General features: G+C 50.7%; 2 protein-coding genes across 2 annotated transcripts in view; one reads left to right on the top strand and one right to left on the bottom strand.

The window, feature by feature from the left end:
• LAMP1 (lysosomal associated membrane protein 1) overlaps positions 1 to 4,566 on the top strand; it is a gene marked incomplete at its 5' end in the record, with an annotated part of 16,555 nt that extends 11,989 nt beyond the window's left edge. Inside the window, 5 exons of the mRNA XM_026044288.1 lie at positions 1 to 114; positions 1,623 to 1,745; positions 2,603 to 2,672; positions 2,825 to 2,995; positions 3,660 to 4,566. The exon at positions 1 to 114 is cut by the window's left edge and continues 43 nt beyond it. Coding sequence (XP_025900073.1) covers positions 1 to 114; positions 1,623 to 1,745; positions 2,603 to 2,672; positions 2,825 to 2,995; positions 3,660 to 3,799 — 618 coding nt within the window. The remainder of the gene's footprint in view (positions 115 to 1,622; positions 1,746 to 2,602; positions 2,673 to 2,824; positions 2,996 to 3,659) is intronic.
• Positions 4,567 to 6,496: 1,930 nt separating this feature from the next.
• Positions 6,497 to 14,543, bottom strand: part of GRTP1 (growth hormone regulated TBC protein 1) — a 22,078-nt gene continuing 14,031 nt past the window's right edge. Inside the window, exons 4-6 of the mRNA XM_026044297.1 lie at positions 8,151 to 8,323; positions 7,846 to 8,031; positions 6,497 to 6,972 (exon numbers count right to left, since the gene is read on the bottom strand). Coding sequence (XP_025900082.1) covers positions 6,883 to 6,972; positions 7,846 to 8,031; positions 8,151 to 8,323 — 449 coding nt within the window. The 3' untranslated portion in view covers positions 6,497 to 6,882. The remainder of the gene's footprint in view (positions 6,973 to 7,845; positions 8,032 to 8,150; positions 8,324 to 14,543) is intronic.

Here is a 14,543-nt window from a genome sequence, read left to right on the forward strand (position 1 = left end):
GCGCCGCCGAGCCCCGCCGTCGGCAGCTACAACGTGAGCGGCGCCAGCGGCACCTGCGTGCTCGCCTCCATGGGGCTGCAGCTCAACGTCACCTACCTGAGAAAGGATGAAAAGGTACGGGGGGGTGCTCTGCAAAGCCATCGCATTTCTTCTTTGGGGAGAACTTGCCTACATTATTGCAGGCTGCTTAGCGCAAAATCCTGAATCTTTGCAGYGCTCATCCGTTGTGCTGCGTTCAGATTTTCACTTGGATGAGGTCAGTGACTGTTCAGACGCGGTTCTTTTGCCTTGCCAAGTTACCACTGAAGATTTTTCTTTGTGAAGATCTTTTTTGATTTTGTAGTAGTTTTGTAGTAAAGATTCTGTAATGTTTTTGAAGATTACAGTGGGAGTATTAAACTTACCTGACAGATGCTGCGAGTCGATTTGACTATTCCAAAAGCAGTGAAACRGTCAGAATGTGCCAATTCTGTATCAGGTGTCACCTAGATGGGTTTTTAAGTGTTACCTAGAGACAGGAACTTGTCCAGAGAGATGTGACAAAGGCAAAATCTGGCCCYAGCAGAGGTTATTTCCTTCCACCGTCGATGCAAATAGGCGCTCGGTAGGAAGCTGAAGAAACGTCTGAGCTCTCCCGTGATGTGGAGGGGCCTGGGGCTCCCCCAGGCTCTTTTCCCGTCCTGTGGCTTGCCCGGAGCAGCTACGGCTGCTCCTTTGGGGCTGGTTCAGGGTCCGTGCTGGCGCGTGCTGGAGGGGAGCGCGGCAGGGCTGGAGCGCTCGGCGCGACGCGTGCGCACGCGGCCGTGGCCAAGGCCCAGCCAAGCCCTCGTGCTGGCCCTGCCGCTCGCTGGCCGCCTCTGCTGGGAAGGGCGTTAGAGCCACCTCAGCGGGGAAATTCCCGGAGCCGCTTCCCGCCGTGTCACGCTCCCGCGCCGCTGGAGCAGCTGATTCGCAGCCTAGTGACCAGCGAGGAGGGGGTAAATGGGTTTTCCAGACTCACGGGGCGCTTAACCCCAAAGACCTGCCAGTGTTTTCCATGTCACTGCTGTGCAAGTAACTGTAGCCTGTGACTCTAGGGCGACGTCGGGTGGGTGAWGCTAGAGGTGCCAAATGCAGGGGACCTGCAGGATGGGATGCTGGTGACGGGGGGGTTGGCACGGTAGCTTCTCCCCCGCCCCGGCAGGGCTGCACGGCCTGTTGCCTCCATGGTGGTGGTTCCTGATGTTTGCCTCGTGTTCCTGGGAGTGGCAGGGATGGGGAAGGGGGCAGGTTCCTGGGGCTGAGGGAATGGCCGCAAACTGAAGCACCAAAAGTTCCCCAGGAACTTGAGAATTTATTGACAGTGAGGGTGACAGAGCCCTKGAACAGGCTGCCCAGGGAGGCTGTGGAGTCTCCTTCTCTGGATGTCCTCAAAACCCGCCTGGATGCCRCCCTGTGCCCTGGGTGTCCCTGCGTGTGAAGGGGGTTGGACTAGGTGATCTCTGGAGGTCCCCTCCAACCTTACGGATTCTGGGATCCTAGGAAGTGCCACCTGTGGCGAGGGGCCCCRGTGCCGTGGGGCAGCCGGCTCGTGCAGCACCCTGAGTTCCATGCAACCCCTAACCCCTGCCCTTCTCTTGCAGATGGGCCTAGACCTGCTCAATTTTGTACCACGCAACACGACCACCTCTGGGACGTGCAGCAACACGTCTGCCCTGCTGATGTTGACTTTTCAGAAAACAAGACTTATTTTCCACTTTGCACTGGTAAGAGAAAGCCTGCAGGGTCTGCAGTGCTTTTGATGGGGAGAAGTTAATTGGGCCAAGTCCGAGAGCAAGAGATTTASCTACAGGAAGAGGGAATCATCTCTTTGCTTTAATACTGGCATGTAAGGGTTTTAACATGTGAGTAACTGGAAGGAAAATATATGTATCTTCAYAAACGTTGTCTGCAAAGGGAATTTCTGATGAGTCAAAGGAAATTACTTACAGGATTGCATTGCTCACTCTTCACAGCTTTTTATGCAGGCTTTATGTTTTATGTGAGCCAATCTGCCATAGCAGAATGTAGCCCATGACACAGGCGTCTCGTCTCGTGGCAGAACTGAGGGATTGGGTTTAAATTCTCTTTGATCCCAGTTTCCGAGGGCCCGGCGCTGGTGCAGCACTAGCAGCCTGGCACTGCCAAGCACCGATGCCAGGGAGTTCCTGGCTGTGTTTAATACACATCGGAGCAGACAGGATCACCCCCCTGTGCCACCGTGAGGGGACTTTGTGCATCTGTCACCCTGGGCTGCGGCAGCGCCAGCACCGCAGCATCCAGCCCCCCGAGACCTGTCCTGCCCCCCAACACTCACCTGGGCCAGGAGGTCGGGTCTGACCGTGGCCGTCGCTGCTTCCCCTGCCCCRTAACCTTCTCTGGAGCAGCGGGAGGAGAGAAGCTCCAAGGCTGGAGCTGCTGTCTCGGAAGGTCACTGGGCTGCTCTGTGGGCTGCTGCCGTTTCAGTTAAGGACTGTGCTTGGAAAGCCCTTCTGTAACCGCACGCAGAATTGAGCTCTCCTCTTAGCAGCTCCTGTTGTACATCAGTTTTGCTGAATGACAACTCTTGGTCTGTCTTTTAAAGAATGCAAGTGCTGAAAAGTTCTTCCTGCAAGGTGTGAATGTGAGCACGATTCTGCCTTCGGAAGCGAAAGGTAAGGAACCTGCAGCATCTCGCTGTGGAAGACTATGAAAATATGCTTAGAAATATTGCCTGCCTTACAGGGCATGAGTGGTCTTAAAATCAAAGCCCTGTGAGCTTGCACCTGTGCCTCGGGGTTCTCTGATCAGACTTTGCTTTGCACAGAGCCGGAGTTCGAAGCGTCCAACAACAGCATGAGCGAGCTGAGAGCTTCCGTGGGGAACTCCTACAGGTGCAGCGCCGAGGAGAACCTCCAGGTCTCGGACACGGCCTTTCTCAACGTCTTCAATGTCCAGATACAGGTTTTCAAGATTGATGGAGACAAATTTGGGGCAGGTAAGAGGTCTAGCCCTGTGAAATGTACCAAAGATTTGCAACTTATGCTTTGATAGTAGCATAAAATATTTTAATCACAATTTCACTGAATTCTACAAAGGCAGCTCTTCGGAGCTGTGCTCTGCCTCCACACGCCCTRTACAGGTGGTGCAGGAGCTGGTAACGTGTTGGAGGGGAAGCTCCTGAAGAATATGAAAAGCTTGGAATCGAGCAGCACTTCCTAGTCTAGGGAAGCGTTAAAGATGACGGGCATTAATTTTTTTCTCCCAGTTTTCCCGGGCAGTTATATGGAGGGGCAAGGATGTGGGAACCCTCCAGCTGCTTTGGTTTGCACACTCCTTTGCAGCTGCCGTCAAGGGCAGCAGGACCAAGGGAGGGAGGTGCTGGGATGCACAAACCRCAGCTCTGTGCAGGGCAGCACCACAGACACGTGAAGGAAACGGTGAGAACTCTCTGCATTGCACATGCAACAAGTAACACTGGAAAGACTTGCTCCGGAATGACCACAGCTACCAAATTCCACTTCCTTTTTGCTGCTGGCTAAGCCAAGCTGGAAGTTCAACTCAAGCTGATTTTATCTATGTGCTTAGGGTGGAAACTTGAGCTATGCCCATCTGCGGGTGGATTAGTGCCTAATGTGTCCTTTTTTATTGTCTCTTTTCAGTGGAGGAATGCCAACTGGATGAAAACAACATGCTGATCCCAATAATAGTTGGTGCAGCCCTTGCTGGCCTTGTTCTCATTGTCCTGATTGCTTACTTGATTGGTAGGAAGAGGAGCCACGCTGGATATCAGACAATTTAATGACTTGCACTCAGATCCAGTGTAGATATAAAAAAAAAAAAAAAAAAAAGCAGTTGCAAGAAGCAAAAAAAAAAAAAAAGTAGTAACATTTTCCCTGAGCTAAGATTGTTTTAAGGAAACACCTTTTCTTGCAAATTGCTTCTTCTCAAAGTCTGCTTTATTAAATGTGAAATCATCTTGCAGCATTTAACTATGCACAAAAATAACTGAAAATTCTGGTATTTAATTTTGCTAACTAGTTTAAATATTTACCCACTTAGAACCAAGCTCCAAGTTTTTAAGGGTGCTTTYTTGGAAGTGGCCTGAGGTGATGTCAGCTGCAGGTTCCAGCCAGGGCTGTTGCTAACACACATTGACTCAACTTCAGAACTCTTTAACAAAGGGAAAAACAGCGTTCTCGGTGCTGCTGCCATCCAGCGATGACTTTAATTAGACTGGTAACATATTTAAAGACAACTAGTAACAACTGACAACATTGAACTCTGCAATCTCGACTCCACCTTGTCTCTTAGGTGTGTATTTTTTACTAAGCTTTAAACACAGAGCCTGGCATATGCAGGGTGGGAACAGGGCAATACTCGAACCTTATAGGAACTCTTGATGATTGGACAACTCCCTTGTTTGATATTTTTGATGCTCTGCCAGCTTGGTAGGAGCTGGTACTTTTTTAAAATGGGTGTTATTTTTATTTACRTTTTTTTTGTAAAGTGATTTCAGTCTCTTCTGTTGGAAGGTCCAGAGAGATCCTGTTACTGCACACGTGTACAATATAGATCTCAATCTGCTGATTCTCTTGCTTCAAACTTGGCTGGGGGTTGTACACTTTAAGGATCAGTTCTTATGTATGCATTGCCTGTAACAATGCTAATAAAGACACTTTTTTTTTTTCTGTATGTCTTAATATGTCTGCTCATTCTTTTAACAAAGACCTGACTCTTTGGTGAGTGCTAACGTCCTGTTTTGTCCCTAGTTCTGCAGCTTCAGCTAGTCCTTAGCCTGAGCTTATGTTAAACTAGCGCTTCACTCTTCTCCCGGGGCAACTCAAGGGGTGAAGCTAATGTGTGTGTCTCCCCAAAACGGGCTTGTAGGTGTTACAGTTTGGGGAAGGGAATGTTCATTTTTGTACTTTCTGCCTATAAAAAGGTAAAGCTGCTTCYCTGTCAGTAACTGGAAGTGTAACTGTAGCTGTCACTGAACTGCAGCCAGCTGAGGAACATCAGCATTGGCCTGTCCCATTGAGCGGCGCGTTCCGGGAGCGCTGGGAGCTGCTCCAGGGACTGTGGGACTCGGGTCCTGGCCCCAAAGCAGAACCYGCCCGCGCTGCCCCAGAGAGGGCCCCATGGGGAGAGTCACCAGGGAGGGCAGCAGAGCCCCACGGGCTGCCCTAGGGCCGGGCACTGCCCAGTGCCTTCCCGGCAGGAGCGACGGCAGCCCCTTTTGTGCTGGTGCACCAAGTCCCCCTGCCTGGCAGGGCTGCATCTCCTAAAAATTCAGTATTTGAGGAAGAAGTGCTGTTATTTAGTGTCAAGCCTGGCCTAGCCCAGTACTATATGGAGGAAGACCTAGTGTTACTTTAAAAGCCATTTTCACCACTGCTTAGGGTAAAAACAAGCAGCCTGTGATAACTATGCAGCCCTGTGTGCTGGGATGGGCTCGGGCTCAGCTGTGCATCCCCTTCTAATCCCGTCTCCTTCTGGAACATGGGGATGGAGAGCTGTCTAGAAACCCTGGCCCTGGACTTATGTGGGCTCCAAAGCCACCCCGGGGGAGCTGTGCTTGAGAAACACTTCTATTCTCCATGCACCTTTGACCATGTGCAAGTTACTAACCTGTTGTCTTCACCAGAGAGACTGCATCCTCCCAGCACCTGGGAAAAATCCAGCCTTCCCCACGTGGAATGGAAGAGACTGCTGTGCCTAAAGGTGAGCTGCCCTGGGAGGGGAAGGGCTGGGGCAGAGCCTGTCGAGGAGGGCGGTAGCTGAGACGTCGCGCAGTGCTCCCAGTTAACGTGGGAGCCTGTGCGGGCCGAGAGCTGCTGGGCAGCAGCCCTGCCCGGCAGGAGCCTCCGGCCGCGAGAGGGCACGAGCCGGGGAGCCGGCAGCGCCTCTCGGGACGCAGCTTTGCCAGGATGAGACTTGCTGGGATGCAGCTTTGCCAGGATGGCGCTTGCCAGGACGGGGCTTGCCGGGATGGAGCTTTGCATCCTGACTCCTGGTAGGGGGCGGCCTTTCCAGGGCGGCTCGATGGCGAGTGCAACCTCAACTAGAAACACAGCATCTCCACAACACCGCTCTCCAGCACGGTAGGAAGCACTGCTTCTAGATTTGGGTCAAACAACTGCTTAAGTTGTGATGATCTCAGAGCTACAGAGCTGGCAAACCTTAAACAACCTTAAAAATATGAGGTGTGAGCACAGAAATGTCGGCTTTGCTTCCCTGCACCTTTACCTGTTGCCACTGCAAGCTGGATGGAGTTAAGCACCACTAAAGAAAGATAACGGTCAGCTGGGCAAGTGCTTGACCTGACCTTCTCCAGAGTGAGGGAGCTCCCTCCAGGACAACAGTGGGGAGGAAAAAAAAGAAGGAAACGCTTGGATTCCAGCCGAGTAGTGACAGTCACATCCAGAGACTGGTACTGTAGTTCACCACGGCCCAGGATTAGGATCAGGTATTTCCCTTTCAACCCCAAGAAAACAGCTTTTGACAAATTAAATTATTTATTTTGTACAAATGATATAGGCGTCACAGTTAATACAGGAGGAAGGATATGTAATTCCATACACCTGTTTTCTCTAGCATTGCAAAATGCCCTGAAGAGACAAGGACAGGGACTATTTTTAGAAGGAGTATCCTGACACCAGTCACATTCTACTCGGAAAACACTTTTTAATCCAAGAAAAAGACACAAAATAAACCACCAGTTTCCAGTAGCAAGTCTGACATACAGTACAAACTTAACAACACTTAAAAGGCAGGGGAAAAAAAGAATTGGTCACATGTCAGTCAACTCACGGAAAGCTTCAAGTGTGCTTGTAGTCAGTGCAAGGAGAGGAATGTGTCAACGTGTCCTTAGAGCCTGGTGAGTTATCCCTGAGCAAGCAGCCTCTCACCGCAGCTCTCCCGGAGCCTGCTGATTGTGGCCATGGACAAGCTGCCCGGCTCCGTGAATATTTTCTGTGGAAGAGGAGAGGCGTCAGGCACAACGAGGGCTTCGGATGGGAGGCCAAATCCTGCCCCAGGTCTCCAAAGGCCACCAGCAGAACAGGCAGTCCCAGCATTAACAGCTGCACTGAGCAGCAACCGCTGCTCTTCACCTCGCTCCGTGGCTACAGGGCAGAGCAGCAGCTCCCAACCCCTGCCCGCTCTTACCTTACACTCTGCAAAAGCTGGTTTCCAGCCCAAGGGCTCAGCTAAGCTCACTTAAGAGCAGGTTTTAGCAAACCTAGCATGTAAAGTGGTAACTAACTAAACAGAGGGGACAAAACAGGGAAAAATACACATGCAAGRATGAGCAACCGTAGTGGCCTCTGAACAGGTTCTCGCAGGGTAGTTCCTGTTTCTTCCGAGTGGAGRCAAGAAGTGGCTCTTCCCTTCTTGTTCCTTGACTAAACCTAATGTGTCACCTTTGGTTACGGTGAATATCTATCRGTGCAAGTTTAAAACCCACTTTGTGCTTAGTCTGCACTGATGTGTTACAATTCACCCGAAAAGGGCGCAGAACCCAGGCTTTACTGAAAGCACTCCCTGAAGTTACCTTCTTGTCAGGCAGGCTACTCAAAACTGGTGAAAACAGCAGGATCTTCCTTCCTCATATGACAGATAATATGACTGGATTGCTATAGAGGGAGTTGGATAATCATCCTTTAAAATACCTAAGAAACTCCTTTTTTTTTTTAATAGAGTTTCTCAGTTTCTAATGTAAGAAAGATTTGTCATCCTTTCAGTGATTCCAGCAGTTGTTTCTCAAATCTGTACTCAGTTTTGATGGAACAAGGCATTTCCGTCTTGCTTTTAATTCACAATGATGAAAAGCTGCGGGGAAGTTACCTGCATGAAAGTGTGACACTCCGTTACAAACGTCCCCTTGGTGATCTCCTTAAATTTATCACAAATGTCAGGGAAATTCGTGGCTTCCAGAATAAAAGCTTGGTGCTGCTTAATCAACGTCAAGGCCACGCGGAAGAGAATCTTTGACCCCTCATAGAATAAACAGTCCCAAATGCGGAGCACAGTCTGCAAGAGAAGAGAGAGTTCAGAGGGCAGCTCTCAACRTGCACTTGTGAATTATTACGTTCAGGTGTTACAAATTAGTGATCACACATGTAGAYGAGAACAGCTTTATCGTGTGTCACCTCGACAGGGAGGATGTCGATGAACAAGCAGATGAACCAGCGCGACACCACCAGGGTCCACATGACTCCGTGCCTCTCCAGGAGCTCCGCCACCGCGGGAACCTTCATCTTCACGAGCTCTCCGAGAACCTCCTGGTCAGTCTTCAGGCCRGTCATCGCGGGGCTGTAATAATCTGGGAGAGAGGAACCCCACACTGCAATAAACAGGCAGCATTTTCCACAAAAGTGAGAAAGGCCTGGACGCCTGAACAGATAAAGTCATTGGAAGCAGATGAATCCCAAGCACCATGGAAGTAAATTAATCTAGAAAAAACTCTGATCGAGGCTGATCCCTTGAATCAAAATATTACATAGCTCATGACTACCAAACTACCTTTCGAACTTTTTAACGGTTCTTTCCTCCTTAATTAAAGATAACCTAGGTAGCCTTAAAGATAAAATTATGACCATCCTGAGGAGTTCAGTGCACACAAACCTGTCGGAATTTATCCGAGAGTTATTCACAGAAATGAGACCTCCACCTGCCACGATCCACAGCTGGGGAGTTAGGGAATGCAGGGCTTGACGTCCACAGAACCACTGAAGCCGGAGCTGAGACTCCAGTGCTGGGAAGCCAGTCATGGGGGGGTCATTAGTGCTCTGCTGACCCGAATGAGTAACGTGATTTACTGAAAGAAATACCCGACCACACGAGCACCTTTCCCTGCCTCCCCTCCTCCTCCTCTGACCCGGCCGCGCTGCAGATCTGGCTGCTCTGGGCTGGGCTCTGCCAAGGCTCCCAAACACACAGCGCCGACACACGAAGCAATCAGAAAGAGCAMAGTCTCGGCTCTGAAATGATTTTAAAACCCTCCCTGTGTCACGGGGGTCTCAGAAGACGTCCAAGGCTTGCCGTACATCGCAGTTTAATCCTTGCAGTGAAGCCAGCAGAGCAGCTCWACACTCCTCTGCGTGCTGTGTTGCAGAGGGGACTGCAGCCCCTTTAGCCATCCCGTTCCCGGGGAACGGCTCCCGCAGTTCCCGGAGTGGCGGCTCCCGGATCAGCGGAGCGGGAACGTGCGGCCCGGAGCCCGGGCAAGCAGCCTGAGGACCTTCTGCCAACGCCGAGAGCCGGGCAGAGCCCCCAGAGGCATCCCGGGAGGCACGGGCCGGTTCGCAGTGGGAAACAAGCTGCGTTAAGCAACTGGCAGCTGAGTCATTTTTAATACATAATTTTATGTATTATGCATATACTGTACTTAAAGACATGCATCCAATTATGTAAGTGCAATCCCTGTCCGCTGCTTTGCCCCCTCAACACCCCACGGAAACACAGAGCAGCTACGGCGCTGTGGGGCCTCGGGGCAGTCTCCCCTCCCAGCCTGTCACGCTCACCCGCTGAGAAAGGAACCAACTAGGAAGCAAAGGGGGCCCTCGGGATCCGGCAGCTCCTGCCGTGGGTGCGACGACCACAGGAGGCTCTGGAGGCGAGGAGCAGACGGGAAGGAGCAGCAGCCCCGAGCACCAGCGCGYGCAACGTCCCCGCTCACCCCGGCACCGAGCCCGAAACCCGGCCCGGGACCTGGGAAGAGGTGCTTGGTTTTCAAACGCATTTCCGTGTCTCCGTGTCACGGCAGCCGGCCCCTCTCTGAGCCGGCCCCTGCCACATCCAGGGCTGAGATATAACTGCTTGGGCTCCCGAGCCCTGATGGGATTTGCAGGAAATACGGGATAAAGGCTTTAAGGACTGCYCGACCTTGTTCTCACTTACAAACAGATTAAGGGCTTCCAAAAATAAAAAGTTTAAGAGGCCATACTCTTACGGCCCTAAATTACCTCGCAAGCCAGAGCTGCAGAAGTTAAAGAAGCCTCCGAGCCTGTTGTGCATATGCCAGGATTAAATATAAATACTCCTACGGGCAGGCGGATGATCTGAATTCTCAGTATTGCAGAAACACAGGCAAGACCTTCGCTCTGCAGCAGCCCCCAGCGTTTCTGACTGTGATTTTAAGAGCCTGTATGGGCTGCTGCCTATCTGGGACAAAGCGAGTGACAGATCTCCCAAGCCTGATGTATGTCAGCAAACCAAAAGGGGCTGGGCTACTTTTCCTCCCAGTCAGAGGTTATTTGCAGTGCTCTGTTCACAGCAACACCGCGTTCACAGCACTCRTGGCAGCCACGGGTGCCAGAGGCTGCATTTGCTGCAGGGGGTCGGTGCCAGCCCCAGAGCACGGGTGGGAGCCGGGCGCTCCTCACCCTGCGCCCGGCACCGGGCGGGAGCGCCCCTTTCCATTCCGTTGGGGTTTTCTGCTCTCTTCCCCGGATAAAGAAAGCAGAAATTGTACATGCAATTTACACCAGAGAGCAATATACACCAGCATGCTYGAAACCAGCTCCTCGCTGTGGGTGCACACGGCTTTCTGCAGGTAGACCTTACTGGAATCCAGAACAACAACAACAAATATATATTATATATATATATTAAAATACATATACAAGGAACACAGCAGGGCTGGATGCTGAAAAGTTAAAGCAGCGGCTGCCGTGACCAGACATGGGCTGCGTTCATGAAAAGCAACGGGTTCCACCCTTTATGTCCAAGCAGAAGCAGGTCCCACCACCTACTCTTGCGGCAAAACCCCGTGCCGAATCCTTTGCCCTAAAAACCTACCTGTCTGCATGTTACTGAACAAGGGTGTGTTTTTTTGATAACCTTGGCAGCACAAAGCCTTCCGTTCCAGASATGCCCAGCCCCTGAGCGCAGTTCCGAGCCGCACGCAGCAGGCCTGGCGGGAGTTTCCCCAGTTTGGTTGTGCTGGAAGCGAGGCCGGGTTTCGGGAGCGGAGCCTTTGCACCTTCACAGAGCTCAAACCCCACTCGCCTCTTCCTGTGCTATTTTTTAGCCCCCTTCTCTCCTCAGGGGTGACTCTGAGCCCCCTTTGCCCAGGAAGGCAGAGCAGCGTTGGCTCCTCYGCACGAGCAGAGCAGAAAGGTGCCACAGGTCTTGCAAGAACCTCCATCGTGAACCCGACGGAAGAGCTGGCCAGCATCTGCTGGGCAGGAAAGCAGAAAATCCCAGCAGGAAAAGCGGAAAGCCCAGAGCACCGATGGCTCTTCTCACAGGATCTGCCCAAAGCGACCGCTGCAGGTATCCCGGCCGAGGAGATGCCCGGCTGACACGTGGCTAAACAGCAGGCTCAGCTCCTGCGCTGCTGTTTTTAAAGCCCAGGTTTCTCATACTCCAGGGAACACAGCAAAATGCAAAACCGGCCCAAGCCATAATTCCTTTTCCTTTATCAAGTCAAGCCGACCCTCTGTTTCTGTTCTCAGGTACCGAACTTGAACTAGAGCCACCACTGGAACCAAAGCGCGGCTCCCTACTCCATCTGCACTGCCCCGAAGGGACGGGGATTCACTAATAAACACAGAAAGTTGCCCCAATTGCTTTTGTTATGAAGACAAAACTTCTTTCAGGAATTTGCAATCCTAATGACCGTTTCAGCTGAATTAGGATAACCTGATACTCCCATACGGGAGTAGGACGAAAGACTATTTTATCAATCCACTGACAAAATAAATGGCATCATTGATGACCRAGAAAAACATGCCCAACACCTCAGRACGAAATAAAGCACTCGCACCAGCTCACACTTACAAGGAAGCCCACAGCACGTCGTTTCTGCAGCTCCTCACAAGAAGGCTTCAGTCAGGCCACGGCACCTTCCCAGCCATCACTTCAAAGCCACGGTCAGGAGCAAGAAGCTCCAAGCCACAAGCTGAACAGACAGGGACCATTCCAGCCCAGCACCTGGAGAAGGACACCTGCCTTCCCAGGAAAGGGAAGGCAATCCCCAATCCTCTGACGTCAAGCTTGAGGAAGCTGACCGGAGAATTTCATCTTGAAGCAAAAACGTCTTCRATTCTAGGAGGCATGATGAGCCTTTCTACCTGCCATAAACTGTAAACTTGGTGAATTGTTCAAGTCTTCTAAATAAATAACTACGTAAATAAATAAATAAATATAAATAGTATAAACTAACCAGTGCAGGTCCTCCACAAACCTGGACTTCCCAAAATCTCTCTCGCCCTAAACTGACAGTGATTTCTGATACATTTTGGAAGGCAAAATTTCCCCCTGGACTGCACATAACATGAAGAAAGTGATTTCCTTTACTCCAAACCCACATATCCTTCCATGAGCACACGCTTTACGTAGCCAGCTATGTACATGCATCACACTACCACTTACTTTGAAATGACTTCAAAGCCTCCTGTCAGCACTTCTTCATAGCATGTCATATTAAACAAAAATAAAATACTTCGATATGCAGTAGAGCAAAATAAACAGGTTTGCAGAATCTTAAAACAAAAATGTGATGTAAAAAGATTATGCAGGTGTTAGCTTTGGAAAAGCCCGTGCAATGCTTCGATATCCAATCYACGGAAGGAGGGAACATGTCACTGCTGTGTCTGACACCAGCAAAACTGAGGTCAGACAAATGCATTCCATCCTGACACTTGCACTTAAGGTAAGAAGCTGGAAACCTGGAAAGGAGGTGAAGGAATAAGTTGCAAGCAGCTCTTGAAACACTGAGCTCTGCAAGGAACTTTTCTATCTGCTTAAGTTATCCAAGGAAAATAAGAAGGAAACTTGAGCCCTTCGAGAGAAATCACCCTTAGGGAAGTCCTTATGGGCTTTCCAGCCCAGGAAAGACAGGCTTAGAAAGAAGCAATTGCCACGAGTCAGAACTAGAAAAATTCCAGTAAAAAGTATGTGAAACCAGCTCTCCTCCAGACCGAGTCCTTGCGGGCTCTTCCCACAGATACTCCCTAGCCAAAGGGCTCTGCTGGAGAGGCAACGGGGGGAGATCCACCAGGCCGCTGCCCAGCTCCACAGGCTGCTCGCACAGCACRTCCAACGGCCCATCCACGGTTGATTCCCGAGCTTTGGCATTTAACACCGYGACTGCTTTGAGCGTATGATGAAATTCTCTAGGAAGCTCCAAGGCAAACTACGGAACCGGGGACTAAGATACAAATCAAACGGGTGCTACGATTTAAATTGAAATTGAGTATTCCTCAGCGCTGTTAAAAGGGTTTGGTTCTTTCTGGAGGATAGCCAAAATCTAGCAATATTCCACACCAGATTAAGGCCAAGAATGTGTCTGTTCTTGTCTTATGCAAGACAAGGCTGTTCTTTTATTAATAAGACTTGCCATTGGGGGGGTGGGGAGGGTTTAAGATATATATAGGAAGTAACATTATTCCAAAAGCATAAACGCACTCATCATAGCGAGGAAGAAAAACACCCGCTCCTTATYTCCTGCCTGCTCAAAATCCTTCAGCAGATGAGATTTGTAAGTCATAAGCATTTCAGGCTTCTCAAGGCTTCTAAATATACACACGATGACCCCTGTGCTCCGCTTCCAGCGGAGGAGGCCACCGCACTCAGCCCCTACCCAACCACGAGTCACTTCCAACGCCCCAGGCCGGGTCCCGCGCTTCCCACCAGCCAGGAATCGTTTCCTCTCTCTGGATTTTCTGGGTCTGCTGGATATTCATTCAGTAAAAGCCTGCTGTTTGACTGTGTTGCAGCCTCACGTGCGGTGGAAAGCTTGGGGAGCAGCCGCTGCCTTTGCAAAGGGGGCACAGGGCTGCTCGGGTGTCCGTGCGGCCGGACAGGCTCCCGGCTCAGTGCCTCCTCCAGCGGCAAACTCAGCCGCCCGCTATTGCTATTCAGGTCGAGCAGCCTCTCCTGCCCGTGCAGCTCAACAAAGGGCTCCGTGTGAGGCAAATTTCCGCTCCCCTTCGGAGCGGGAGGCTGGGAAAGCTGCAGCTGCTAAGGCAGTTCTGCACYGAGAACTTCCCCAGCTCGCCACGGAGGCATTAAAACACGCTGAACCACCAGAGCGATGTGAATACAGGCTTAACTGCAACCACAAGCAGGCAGTGTAAAAGGAAACGTTTCACAGACAGTATTTTGCATTTCGCGAGCTACTGCTCCCTTCCAACCTGCAAGGCTGTAGGAGGGTCTTGAAGGAAAGTCGTAGCATTAATTAGTGGAAGTACAAGACGTGGATGCAGAATTTATTTTTCAGTTCAGGCGGGCGTATTTCTCGTCCTAAGCCCCATCTTCTACACAACACAACACAACATCTGCCAGTCCATGGCCTCTACAACTGAGAGCTCGAAACCAGAAATGTGTTAGTTACAGATTATCTGAATATGCAGAAATTTGTCTTGACTGGGAGTGGCTTACACACCGAAGTGGTATCTTGCACTGCACCTCTTGCCCTTGCGGATAATGCCCGTTAGTCCATCTTAACCAACCCTACTGTTCGTGACAGTTCCATCCTTCAAAACTCTTGTTTTTATTTTTAATTACTGATAAACAAGGCAGTACATAAGGCTAAA

The sequence above is a fragment of the Nothoprocta perdicaria genome, unplaced genomic scaffold (genome assembly GCF_003342845.1).
Source record: "Nothoprocta perdicaria isolate Ctin4 unplaced genomic scaffold, notPer1 scaffold_358, whole genome shotgun sequence".
NCBI lineage: Eukaryota > Metazoa > Chordata > Aves > Tinamiformes > Tinamidae > Nothoprocta > Nothoprocta perdicaria.